This window comes from Panthera pardus, unplaced genomic scaffold, assembly GCF_024362965.1.
Source record: "Panthera pardus isolate Hobbes unplaced genomic scaffold, ASM2436296v1 HiC_scaffold_3, whole genome shotgun sequence".
In the NCBI taxonomy this organism is placed as follows: Eukaryota; Metazoa; Chordata; class Mammalia; order Carnivora; family Felidae; genus Panthera; species Panthera pardus.
This window is the reverse complement of record NW_026526876.1, coordinates 3,231,552-3,244,949: the sequence shown is the minus strand read 5'-3', so window position 1 is coordinate 3,244,949 and position 13,398 is coordinate 3,231,552. Positions and strand designations below refer to the sequence as shown.

Below are 13,398 nucleotides of genomic sequence, written 5' to 3'. Positions count from 1 at the left end.
AGTTACTGATGAGCACATTGCTATTTATATATCCTCTCTATATTTTTTCTTTTAAAACCTTTCTTACTGAGAGTATGTGCAATAGTTGACTACTTTGCAGAATTGGTGGCAAATATAATTTGCATGGTAGTATGCATGAAACAAATTGAAATCTGAATACTTTTAACTTTTGTTAAGTAAGTGGTTTATGATGATAGTCATGTAACTTAGAATTTTTCTGTGAGATGCTACTGTGGTCTTGACCACCCTTAGAAGTAGGTGTAGGCAAAACTCATAAAATATACCTTGTTTTGAAACTGTTTAGCTGTTTTAACAGTTTTTGAAAGAAGAATAGCAGATAAGATCTAGTTGGCTACTGTTAATGATATTTTTTCCCCCCCACAAAGCTTCAGTTACGTTTGTGTTCTGTCTTTTCCCCGCTAGTATTAGCTGGAGAGCAGCTCTGTCTGATTTATTTCATGTTGTCTACACTGCCCCACTACAGTGCTTAGCACACTGTCCTGGGATGGGCTACTGACTGGCTGACTTCTTCACTTAAATCCTAGGAAGCCTTTTAAATTATGTTTATTGATTGTCATGTGCTTTTGAGTAGCACGTAATTAAAAGGAGAGCAAACTGAGTTTATGGTAGCACTTCTGTACGTCAGCTTGGGAGATAATCGTTTACTCAGCTGCATGCATCCGTATGAATCGTGTGGTACCTCTTCTCTCATCGCCGTCATTTGCTTTGTATGAAATAGCAAATATACCTTTTAATAATTCTTTTCATGTCTTGGCTACTTTCCCATATAGCCAGCTCCTGACTGTCCATGCTAATTTGAGTGGAGCCAGTGTCACTGTTAGTCCCGAGTGGCAGATAATCCAAAAAATTACTTCTACTTGCCTTGGCTTTGTATTTATATTTGAATAATCAGCTTGAAATCCTTTCTGGAAGTAGGTGGGGTATAACTATTTATATTTGAACCTGCATGTCATTGTTTTTGAAGATCACAATGCTTCACATTTAAAAAGTGTAACTGTTTCATTAAGATGCAAGAGAAGTCTTCCTGTCTTGTGCCATTGCCCTCCATGACTTCTTAGAGTGGATTATATGTCATTTCTGTGACTGAAGGAAATCTTCTGTGTCAAGCAGAAGTGCCCTCTCTCTTTGTGGGTGTACGTTCTCCTAGAGGGGAGATCGGCACCATACCTGGGGCAGGGAGGTAACTTTAAAAGCTTCTCCTTCTCTTCTACCTCCCCTCCTCTAAGAGCGCACAAAGACGCTTAGATCACCAGAGATCTTAAGAAGAATGAGTAACTGTGTAATTATAACTTGAAAATGTTTGCCTTATACTTGGATGTCATAATTGAAAATGAACTATTTGTATAAAATCTTGCTGTAGAGTGGGAGGAATTTTAGTCAGTTCTAATTATTGCAAAAGTCTTACTTTGCAGGGTGAAAAAATTAAGATTAACTTTGATTACATCAGATATTCCTAAGTGATCTTTGCTTGTTTTTCAGTGTCTCTGAAAAAAAAAAAAAAAAAAAAGTGATGCATTATTAAGTTGTGCTTTTTCTTAATGTCATACAACCATATTTTTCTCTTCTAGAAACCAGGTGATGAGGAAAAAACTCATTTTATTTTTTAAAAGAAGAAATCATGCAAGAAAACAAAGGGTGAGGTCCTATCCTTTAACTGAAATTTGTACAACTTTCCCATTCATGCTCATTTAGGCATTTGCTTTCCCTTTATTAGTGAGAGTGGCTCTTGATTATATTTGAGAGAAGGTGCTGATGTAGAAAGTAACTGGGTAGGTAGAACTTAACTACAAATGTAATCCTAGCAACAATTGACATTTAATGTCATTATCAAATTAATTTCTTTGGCCATCCGTGTCTAGCATTTTCATCTAGTCAAAATAAAGAAAATGGTGAGTAGTTAAAAAAGAATATGAGAGAACTAGGACGTTCTACATTTAGTCTCTTAAACCCTCAAACAAATGTGGGTAAGTTACGGTCATGCTAAGTAGACATTACTGTTCGTTCTTACTAGGAACCGGGTCAGCTAAAGTTCAGCTTTTTGAAATTCAGATACGTTTTCATATTTATCATATGACTCGCAGTCCAGAAGTTTGGTGGTTATGATCTTCATGGAAATGAAGTCACCGAAAATACAATGCCAGTATACCACTTTTCGCAGTGTGTTCAGACTCAATTTAGGCACACTTGATTCGTTGAAATTCAGTTGCTTAGCAAATAGACGATGTTCTTTTTTTTTTTTTTTTTTTTTTTTAATTTTTTTTTCAACATTTTTTATTTATTTTTGGGACAGAGAGAGACATAGCATGAACGGGGGAGGGGCAGAGAGAGAGGGAGACACAGAATCGGAAACAGGCTCCAGGCTCCGAGCCATCAGCCCAGAGCCTGACGCGGGGCTCGAACTCATGGACCGTGAGATCGTGACCTGGCTGAAGTCGGACGCTTAACCGACTGCGCCACCCAGGCGCCCCTAGACGATGTTCTTTAATTCACATCAGAAATGAACTGTGTACCCTATATTTAATGACATGACAGTTTAATGAATTGTAAAGCTCAAGAGTCAGCTTTTACTTCATCTACAACTTCTAATGAAACTTGTCAGTCTGGTCCTTCAGATACTATCTGAAATTACTGGGGTTTTTTTTTTTGGTGGGGGGCAAAATCATATAAATATTAACTAAGAAATCAGCTAAAGTATGTTTTTCCTCCCAGTAATTTTGTTGTAATTGTGGTAATTGCTAAATTCGCTGTCTGGTGATACAAACGTGGAAGCATAGGCTTTGTTTTTTCGGACTTCACAGACTATGTAGTTATAACGTTTCTGTGTGCACTGATTTGTTTAATAAATATCTGTTGGCTGTTTACTCTGTCCCATGTATTATTCTACAGAGGTGAGCAAGATAGCCATATGGCTTTAATCCTTAGGGAGCCTGCGGCATAACTGGGGGGCAGACAAGTCAGCAGGGAATTACAGCATGCGTTCACACTGTGGTACAGGACGTACAGAGGACTGTGGGACCGTGTACGAATGGCAGCTGATTCGCCATGTGTGAATCCTAAAGGGGAGTTGCAGGAAAACCAGAAACTCTGGAAATTTGAACAGGCCCAGGGAGCAGCTTACGTGAAGGTCTGGGAGGTGGAGGGAGCGGGGCAGGTTCAGGCCGAGCTGCATGGCCCCTGAGGCCCACCTAAGAGACTTTGGGTTAGACCCCAAGGGCATCTTTGCAGTGTTTGAACTCAGGAAGTGACATGTCCAGGTTTGTATTCTAAGAATTGGCATCTGGCTACACCATTAGAACGCATGAGAGACTTTGAGGAGGCTCTTACTTTGATGTAGGTGAAGGATGATGTTGGCCTGGACTGAGGAGCCAGCTGGAGACATGGAGAAAGTGTGAGGGATACAGGAGTTGGAAAGAATGATCGGGAATTCTGTGTGTGGAGGTGGCGTGGAGTTTGAGGAGGGTAATATTCTTCTCTCTGGTGCCACTTTCTTGAGATGACCAGTGTTCATGGTTTTTCATGGGTCCTTCTACACCTTTTTCTATCTGTGTGTTGACATGTTCACAGTTCTGTGCTAATAATGGAGACTTCTTGCTTCTCGATTTAAAAAAATGAGATCATACATTACTCATTTCTCTAAAAGGATTGGTTCTTGATTTCATGTAGTTCACTGCATTTGTTTTTATCATAAAGTACAACCAATTCCTGCCTTTTCCAGACTATCAAAAATGGGAATTAGATACCATTACTTATGGTAACAAAAACCTTCAAGTAACCAAAACCTCCAGCAGCAGAGGAAGGGTTAAAGTGTGAGTGTTTTCTGTGACAGATTGGAAGGAAAGCACCAGAATGTTAATATGATTGCTGTTGGGTGATTGAGATGATGAACTATTTGCATGTTTCTGTTATTAATTTTCCATTTTTGTCGACAATGAAGACCTACCTACATTGTTATCGGGAAACTAATAAAAGTAGCTGATCAGCTGCCAGTAGTAGCTCATTAATTAATTAATTTGTATTAGTCTTAACATTAACTAAAAAAAACCAAACCAACAAAAAAAAAATCAGCCAAAATGTGCTCTATATGCTGACCTTCATAGGAAACAGAGCTCTTTTCTCTCTCCTCTTTCAGATCAAGGACAGCTTTTCATTCACAGTTGAGTCCTAGGCCAAATGTACTCCTGACTTAGCCTTAAGAAGTAGCATTTACTTTAAAGTATTAGGTTTGTCAGGATGACAGAGTTTAGTTTAATTATTAATTTGCTACGGGTATTTAATAGGAACAAAAAATCTGCCAACGTTATGATCAGCTCATGGAGGCATGGGAGAAAAAAGTGGACAGAATAGAAAATAATCCCCGGAGAAAAGCTAAAGAAAGCAAAACAAGGGAGTACTATGAAAAGCAGTTTCCAGAAATTCGAAAACAAAGAGAACAACAAGAAAGGTTTCAGCGGTAAGTAGTTTGATGGGTAGTGCCTATGCTCTTCTCCTGGCTAATGGCTAGGCTCTTCCTCTCCTTTGTGCCCTTTCTCAGTGTTAATGGTTACCTGAATCTGCTCTTAAGAAAGTTCAGAAAGAACTTTCATTTTGAATATAAAACTTCATTATCAGCTTGCAAAGATTATGTCTTGGTGAATTTAATATTAATTTTTTATATTTAGTGATGCTGTTCAATCTAAATTTAAATGAATATCTTGAAATTAATTCTTCTGTTCTTTTTTTGAAAAAATTTTTTTTAACATTTATTCATTTTTTGAGACAGCGACAGAGTGTGAGTGGGGGAGGAGCAGGGAGGGAGGGAGACACAGAATCCGAAGCAGGCTCAAGGCTCCGAGCTGTCAGCACAGAGCCCAACGTGGGGCTTGAACCCACAAACCGTGAGATCATGGCCTGAGCTGAAGTCGGCCGCTTAACTGACCGAGCCACCCAGGCACCCCAATTCTTCTGTTCTTGAAGATACCCATTCCTTTAGAACTGATAGTTAAAAAGAGTAGACTTACACATTTCTTTGTCCTTCGTTATCTAATAACATGACCAAACAGTATTTAGATCGATTGCTAATTAAGAAATTCTTTGGTATTGGTAGATAGTTTCTGATTTGTTTTTACTTGGAGAACAAGTATTTTGCAAAAGTAAATGCTTTAGATTTCTTCTCCACTGTCTCTTGTAAGAGTATATGTAAGCCTTAATTCTTTTCATCATGATAAAGCTTTTGTGAGGGACGATGGTTGTTATCCCTCCTCTGTAAAAAATATTTAATGTATTTTTCAAAGTCTGCTGTCTACTCTGGAAGGCAAAGATTACTATTTGAAATGGAAATGTCACCATTACCTGTGGTTTTCTAGAATTTTCCCATAAGTGGTTCTGCCATTTGAACTTGGACATGTAACCTTTAAATCTTCATCTCAGGCGTAGCTGGGTGGCTCGGTTGGTTAAGCATCTGACTCTTGACTTCAGCTCAAGTCACCATCTCACAGTTTGTGAGTTCGAGCCCTGCATTGGGCTCTGCGCTGTCAGTGTAGAGCCTGCTTGGGATTCTGTCTCCCTCTCTCTCTGCCCCTCCCCTGCTTGCTCTTTATTACTCTCTTTCAAAAAAACAAAAACAAAAAACAAAAACATTAAAAACAAAAAAAATTTTTTTTGAATCTTAATCTCAACATTTAAATCGTTTTTCTATAGAATTCTAATCTTCAAGCATATTATGTAAAAGAGTGGCTCAATAGCATTTCTTCTCTGACTTCTAGTCAGGTAAAAAAGTCCCATTCAGCAGCATAACGTATATAAAAGTAACTTAATTGATGTCTTCTTTATGGAATGCCTTTAAATATATTTATAATTTCTTTCTCATATTTAGAGTTGGGCAGAGGGGAGCTGGTCTTTCAGCCACGATTGCTAGGAGCGAGCATGAGATTTCTGAAATTATTGATGGGCTCTCTGAGCAGGAGGTAAGACAATTAATTTAATTTTTAATTCATTGATTATTCAGGCATTTTAGCCTCCTATGCCAGGAACTAGGGGTTTATTTGTACATCAGTGAGGGAACATTTATAGAGCTTGGACTGTTCCAGAGACTGGCCAACCACTGAAGGTTTTAAACCAAGCAGTTACACAATTGTGTTAGCATTGTACACAGGTGGTTTTGGCGGCAGGGAGGCTTGGAAAGAGGCGAGGAGGCTGTTCAGATAAATAAGAGCCTGAATCAGGGCAACAGTGGCAGGGATGTATCGGAGCAGACTGACAGGAGAGATTCATCGGAGGTGGAATGGGCAGGGTAAGGTGGATTGAGAAAGAAGAGAAGTGGAAAGTGACTCCCCAGTTTCTAGGTTAGAGGGTTGAGCTGGTGGTGCCATTTTCTAGAATAACAAAGGAGCATGTATTTTGCGGGTATTTGTATGTTGAGTTGTGGACCTGAGGTGTGGGTGGATTCTCCAAAGTGTGCTCTCTAGCCAGGGGAGCCTGGGAGAGAGATTTGATATGGATCAATAAATCAGTGCTGAATAAGAAGAAATTTCAGTCCCTAACATGAGTCTTCTTAGCTGTTGTTCAAGGTTGGTCTCTAAAGGTTGGTCTCTAAAGTTTGTCTCTAAAGGTTGGTCCAAAAGCCACCTCTTGTTTATTTAGTTTTTCTGGTTTTGATTTTATATACTGTTTTTTTTTTTTTTTTATAGACCTCATCTGTGGTATCAACTATGCTTCAATTAAAACACACACACACACACACACACACACACCCACATCCACCCACCCACCACCACCAGAAAACCTCATGTCGAAATTCTGAAGGTCTTGCTTATTAGAATGTGGTGGTCTCCTTAAGTAATGATCAAAGACAATGATTCAGTTGCTGTATATTTCAAAATTTGTGGTCATAATCCCTGCAATGATGACTAAATCTGTGTTAAATTTCGTTGCTTGCTTTTTGACTGATTTCAGTAGGGCACATCTGTAAGCATCCAAAACTAGTAACCACCTGAGGTGACTTCAAGCTAATGTGTCTGCCCCAAGCTGTTCTTTGGTCTTCAGACTGATTGAGAGTACCCCACAAAATTAGACACTTTGTAAGGACTGAGTGTAAGGCGGTATCCACTTCTGTAAGGAAGAGTTTTAGGGAAAAACAAAACCCAGCTTTGTGTTGGGGTCAATACCTGTAATTTTGGTTAAAGGTCTTTCATAGAAATTTATGCTTATGAACTCAGGAAATCAAACTTCGGGAAAAACTAATTGTATAGATGTAACAAAGTTTTAGTTGAAATTCTAAGGATAATGGTCTTCAACTTTCAGTGCAGAGATTATGTAAAGTTAGCAAGGAGTATTATACACGTGAGTTTAATTTAAAATCAATGCCCTTAGGATTTTGGTGCCTGTTTGCTTTTTTTTTTCTATTTATTGGTCTCTAAAATGACATTAAGACTTACTGTCTAAAATGACATTAAGATTCTTAAAAATAAGACTGTTAATGTAATTAAGTGTTTCTTAAGATCATTATTTCACTGAATTTAACATTACTTATTTAGGTTGAAAATTTTATTATTTGGAGTGTCTGGGTGGCTTAGTTGGTCAAGCGTCTTTTTTTCCTTTTTTTAATGTTTATTTATTTATTTTGAGAGAGGTAGTGCACAAGTGGGGGAGGGGCAGAGAGAGAGAGAGAGAGAGAGAGAGAGAGAAAGAGAATCCCAAGCAGGCTCTGCACTGTTGGTGTAGAGCCCAGCGTGGGACTCCATCTCAGGAACCATGAGATCATGACCTGAGCCGAAATCGAGAGTCAGATGATTAATCGACTGAGCCACCCAGGTGCTCCTCTGCATCGGACTCTTGGTCTCAGGGTCGTGAGTTCAAGACCTGTGTTGGGCTCCTCACTAGATGTGAAGCCTACTTAAAAAAATAAAAGAAATAAAAATTTATTACTTGAAGTATCTACTTCTTTTAAGTAAAAATCTCTTCTCAAATTATAGTAGTGGGATATAAAAAAAAATAACATGTATCACCTCTGTCCCTATAATTCATTTAATGAGCTTTTTTTTTTTAGTGTTTATTTTTGAGAGAGAGAGAGAGAGAGAGAGAGACAGAGCACGAGCAAGGGAGGGGCAGAGAGAGAGGGAGACACAGAATTGGAAGCAGGCTCCAGGCCCTGAGCTGTCAGCACAGAGCCTGATACGGGGCTCGAACTCACAAACCGTGAGATCATGACCTGAGCTGTAGTCGGACACTTAACCGACCGAGCCACCCAGGCGCCCATTTAATGAGTGCTTATTAGATATATGAGTAATTACTATATGTTAGATGTTATGGTACACACTGCCATTGACATTAAATTACATATGTGGTTTTTCTGGCTTCTATTATGATAGCTGGTCTATGGCCCTCTTTAAATTTTATTCTACATAAATTATGTTTATTTTTTGTTGTTGGTTTTTTTTTTTTTTCCAGAATAATGAGAAACAAATGCGGCAACTCTCTGTGATCCCACCTATGATGTTTGATGCAGAACAGAGACGAGTCAAGTTCATCAACATGAATGGACTCATGGAAGATCCTATGAAAGTTTATAAAGACAGGCAGTTTATGAATGTTTGGACTGACCACGAGAAGGAGATCTTTAAGGACAAGTAATTTAAACTTTAAATTGTTTTCTAATAGAAGCTCACATAAATTTGTGAAAAATATTTGGCATTCACTTGTAAATTGAACTGTTTCTCCACAAACTTGGCCCCCCTTTGACATTTGAATGGATCCTGTGGAAAGTAGAGAGTGTAGATTTGATAATGATTTTCCCATAGGTTTGTAGATGGGAACAAAGTTAACAGATGAGAGTTGAACTGGGGTTGCAGAGTTATGTTAAGTGTGGTACCCAAGCTTGGGTGGTGTCTGAGTCACCTGGGGGTGCTTTTCAAAAGTCCAGATGTCTGTGCTGTACCATAGACCAATCCAGTTAGTTCCTGGTGGATGGTGCCCAGGAATCCGTGCCCTTAAAACACTCTAGTGAGTCTGCTGTTGTTCCTCAAGTTGGCAGTTAGGGATCCGTGGGAAATAGTCTGTGCTAATATTTCTGTTCCCGAGGTCCCCCCCCACCCCGCCTCTTTTGAAGTTGTTAAAATGTTTGTGTGTATGGGTGTATGTGTTGTTGTTTTTTTCTCTTTTTTTACTCAGGTTTATCCAGCATCCAAAAAACTTTGGACTAATTGCATCCTACTTGGAAAGAAAGGTAAGAAATGGTTTGCATTGAGAATGTTTATAGGTTTGTGATGGTTGCTACTTTGAAGTTTTGTGCTCTAATATACAGAAGTATTTAAATAGATTTTTAGAAAGATTCTCATGTGACTAGTATAGTGATATTTAGAATTATGTAACAAATCTTAAGCACAGAACATAGTCTGATTTTCATGGTTAATGGAAAACAACCTGATACTGGATTTTCCTAGAAACACATAGACTACAATGCGTTTTATTTAAAAAAAAAAATTTTTTTTTTTCAACGTTTTTTTTAATTTATTTTTGGGACAGAGAAAGACAGAGCATGAACGGGGGAGGGGCAGAGAGAGAGGGAGACACAGAATCGGAAACAGGCTCCAGGCTCCGAGCCATCAGCCCAGAGCCTGACGCGGGGCTCGAACTCACGGACCGCGAGATCGTGACCTGGCTGAAGTCGGACGCTTAACCGACTGCGCCACCCAGGCGCCCCTACAATGCGTTTTAAACCTTACTGAAGTTCTGATTAAAATATCAGAATCCTGATTTTCCTTGAAAAATTTTCCCACAAAGGATTGTAGTGTCTTTGACAAACATTTAAAGAGACATTTTGAATATTTACATGCCTGCAGTAAGAAAGAGAATTTAGTTACTTCTTAATAAGTAAGTGCTTGAATGTTTCTGATAGCCTCTGGTATCTCTTATGTAATTTGGATTAGGACAACTGGAATTGTCCTTTAAAATATAAAGGTAATGAATGTGTTTTTAGAGCCTAGATCTGCCTTAAAATGCTAGCCATATGTTTCTCCTTAATTTATACCTTGAGAATACCAGAGATTTCCCTTGAAAGTGTTACTTGATTTTTTTAAAAAATTTATTCCTTTGGCTCTTCAAAATATTTTTTTCCTTATAGAGTGTTCCTGATTGTGTTTTATATTACTACTTAACCAAGAAAAATGAGAATTATAAAGCCCTAGTAAGAAGGAATTACGGAAAACGCAGAGGAAGAAACCAGGTGCGTTTCATTATTGTATCGAAGGTGTTTCGGGCTTGGTGGAGATACGGAGATGAAAAATGTTATAACCGGAGCCTCGTACTTACAACATGTATTGTAGGGATTGACATTTCATTAAATAATTAGGATGTTATGAACATGTTATTATTTTGAAATTAATACATATTTAATGCATTACACCATCTACTTTGAATGTACTGGAAAGTTTCTAGTTTGGTAAGATTAATGAGAAAAATTTTATACTTCTGTATGATCTAAATTGTGCCTGTCAGTGATAATGACAGTGATAGTGTGAATATGGGCCCCATGAACACCTCATTTAATAATATCGTCTTTATCAGTCCTTTTGTCTGTGAAGGGGGCAGGTAGAATATGGGAGAAGTACAGAGAAATAGAGCGTGGTAATTAGCGGAGAAGATAGTTTACTGGAATACCGGGGACCTGCCTGACTTTGTTTCAGATTAACTTCATTTCTGGAGTTTAGATAGTTTATGTTAAAAAGCACTTGCTCTTAAAAGATAGTTTTTAATACAGCACAGTGTGCGTTTTCACAGTTGGAATTCAGTCCTTCAGAAACTTTTCTCCAAAATAACGGATCAGCAGCTGTCACAGCTCACGTGTGCGTTACCAGCGTGGCCGCTGGGACCGTGTGGTCGCCCTTGCTCTCCGCACCCAGATTCATCTCGCACGACAGCTGCTGGCTGCTGATTAGTGTTCCTAAAGCTCTCCTGGTTTCCCCACACAGCCACCCTTTCTTTCCTTAGCCACCCTGCTTACCAGATACAGGTTGACACGGTTCTCTCATTATCCGTAGCCATAACCTGTTGTGTTTTCTGGTCATTGTTTCCTACAGAATACCACTACCTCGCAGGGCAGGATGTGATTACATATCCTTCGGGAACAGTATTTCTTGGTCAGTAAAAGTACAGGGAGTGTTTCATGAGTCGACTGCGTGAAATGCGGCCAGAGGTTGAGTGAGCTGAGGTGTCCTAAGTGTGCATTTTCAGTGGGTTGGTGAGGGGGCCGGAAATAAGACGATAGGGAGGGGAAGGGAGTGTGGGAGGTGAGCAGGTGGCAGCGTGCAGGTGTGCCCCGTCTGTAAGATTTGCTTATGAAGGGGAACAGAGGAATGGGCGATGAGGATCGAAAGGGAGGAAAGAGCGGCCTTTTATGCTGATGCGGCTGGTACTGTGGACGCAGAGAGAGGGACGGTCGTGGGGTTCCACCAAGAGTCGCTACCTGACGGGGAGCAAACTGAATGTTGGCATTGAGGCGGGAAATGCTGTTCTGCTACAAGGCACCAGGGCTTCCCACAGAGAAAGTGGAATCAAACAAAGTAGCTGGAGATGCTAGAGCCCATCTGCATTTTAAACAAGTTTCAGCTACAGATTTTTAACAGGAGAGACACAGAATCTAAAGTGGGCTCTGGGCTCCGAGCCGTCAGCACAGCGCCCGACGCGGGGCTTGAACTCACGAACTGCGAAATCATGACCTGAGCCGAAGTCAGATGCTTAACTGAGCCACCCAGGCGCCCTCCAGCTACAAATTTTTAACAATAGCTTTGTTCCTTCTTATCAACGATTGTTTGTAACTTGAATTGAATTGTTAGAAGTTATGTATTTCATATTTTTTATAAATTGTGTCAATTTTTCCATCCCAGAGAATGTAAGGGGATAATTTGATATTTATCATATGTTACCTTTGCAGTGTTAGCAGTCGGTTGCTTCTGTTGATAGAGGAGAAAGCTCTAGTAGGAAATTCTGTGTGACGAGAATGTCTCTGTTACCCTGAAGCATTTGTTTTCCATCCTAAAGTTACCTGGGACGCCATCTCACTGCTGTCTGTGGCACACTTATGCTTGTTAGGTTCCACCCATAATAGCGTTTTCTCTGCACGTTCTTGTTCTGTGTGCTCACACCTCTGGCGTGTCCCAGAACGCATTTACAGAACTGAAATTGTCCATATGTGCCTTCACCTTGACCCCAGCTGGGCCCAGTTTGGGGTTGGTCAGCCTTTCCATCAGTCTTTTCCCTCCCTTTTGGGTTATTACCGTGAAGATTTTTCTTCCAGTTTTATATTTTTCTGGTTGTTTCACTGGGAATTTGGGAGAGGAGAGTGTTGAATGACGGAAACATAGCACCATCTCAGACCAGAAGAATCTTATTTCTGTTTCTTTATTGCTTGTGTACTTCATTCTGTTTGTGTCAGAATAGATGGACAGGTTTCCAGAATTAGGTGGTGTTAGTTTAAGGGGTGTGTTTGTAGAAATGGATGACATTACAGCTGATACCAAAGAAAGGAGGAGGCATTGGACTTTTGAGCAGAAGACTAGTATCAGATTTTAGTAGTGGCAGGATCATTCTGGCTGCTCTGTTGAGACTAGATTGTAAGGGAGACTGGGGCAGAAGCAGGGAGACCAGCCAGGAGGTTATATTAATCCTCCCAGTGGCTTGGACTAGACTCTAGTGAGGGAGGTAGGGTCAATTTCTGGATGTATTTTTGAAGGTGAGGTAAACGGGTTTTGCTGGTGGATTGATCGTGGGGATTTGAGGACAGTTATCAAAGGTAGCCCAAGATTTGGCTTGTGGGGTTGCCATTTACTGCATAGGCCTCACTGAAGGAGTGGCAGATTTGGGGGGAAGAATTAGGACATGCCGAATTTCAGGTACGTATTAGATGTCTAAGTGGAGGTGCGAGGTGGGCAGTTAGATGTAGAAGTCTGGAGTTTAGGAAACAGATCTGGGTTGGGAATGTATATAATTTGCTGTATAGAACAAAGTTGAGAAAGACTTCTTTTTTAAAAAAAAAAATCTAGTTACAAGTTAAGAATTTTTAAATTGCGGTGTCTTGATTTTACCTTGGTAGGTAACAGGGATCCAACTAATTTGAGAATCACTTTACTGCTCTATTATCCAATCAAGTTTGAATCAGTAGGAATTACTGTAGGTAATCCCAGAACGCTTAGGGCAATTTATTTCAAGACTCTGTAGAATTTCTGTTGAAGTTTATGCCTGATCCTTTCAGTTTTTACTTGGTTGCTTTTCCTACCCCCCTCCCCACCCCCCCCAAACCTCTTACCTAAAGGAAGTATTATTGACTGAGAGATTCCAAATTTGCGAGGTTTGATTTTTAACCTGCTATCGCTGTATGGAACCTTGCATATTATTTAGTCTGAAAAT

General features: G+C 39.7%; 1 protein-coding gene across 13 annotated transcripts in view; it reads left to right on the top strand.

The window, feature by feature from the left end:
- NCOR1 (nuclear receptor corepressor 1) overlaps positions 1-13,398 on the top strand; it is a 158,602-nt gene that overhangs the window by 65,446 nt on the left and 79,758 nt on the right. For all 13 annotated transcript variants that reach the window (XM_053893264.1, XM_053893263.1, XM_053893266.1 and 10 more), the window contains 6 exons: positions 1,590-1,656; positions 4,299-4,471; positions 5,873-5,963; positions 8,446-8,624; positions 9,166-9,220; positions 10,118-10,219. In XM_053893264.1, coding sequence (XP_053749239.1) covers positions 1,590-1,656; positions 4,299-4,471; positions 5,873-5,963; positions 8,446-8,624; positions 9,166-9,220; positions 10,118-10,219 — 667 coding nt within the window. The remainder of the gene's footprint in view (positions 1-1,589; positions 1,657-4,298; positions 4,472-5,872; positions 5,964-8,445; positions 8,625-9,165; positions 9,221-10,117; positions 10,220-13,398) is intronic.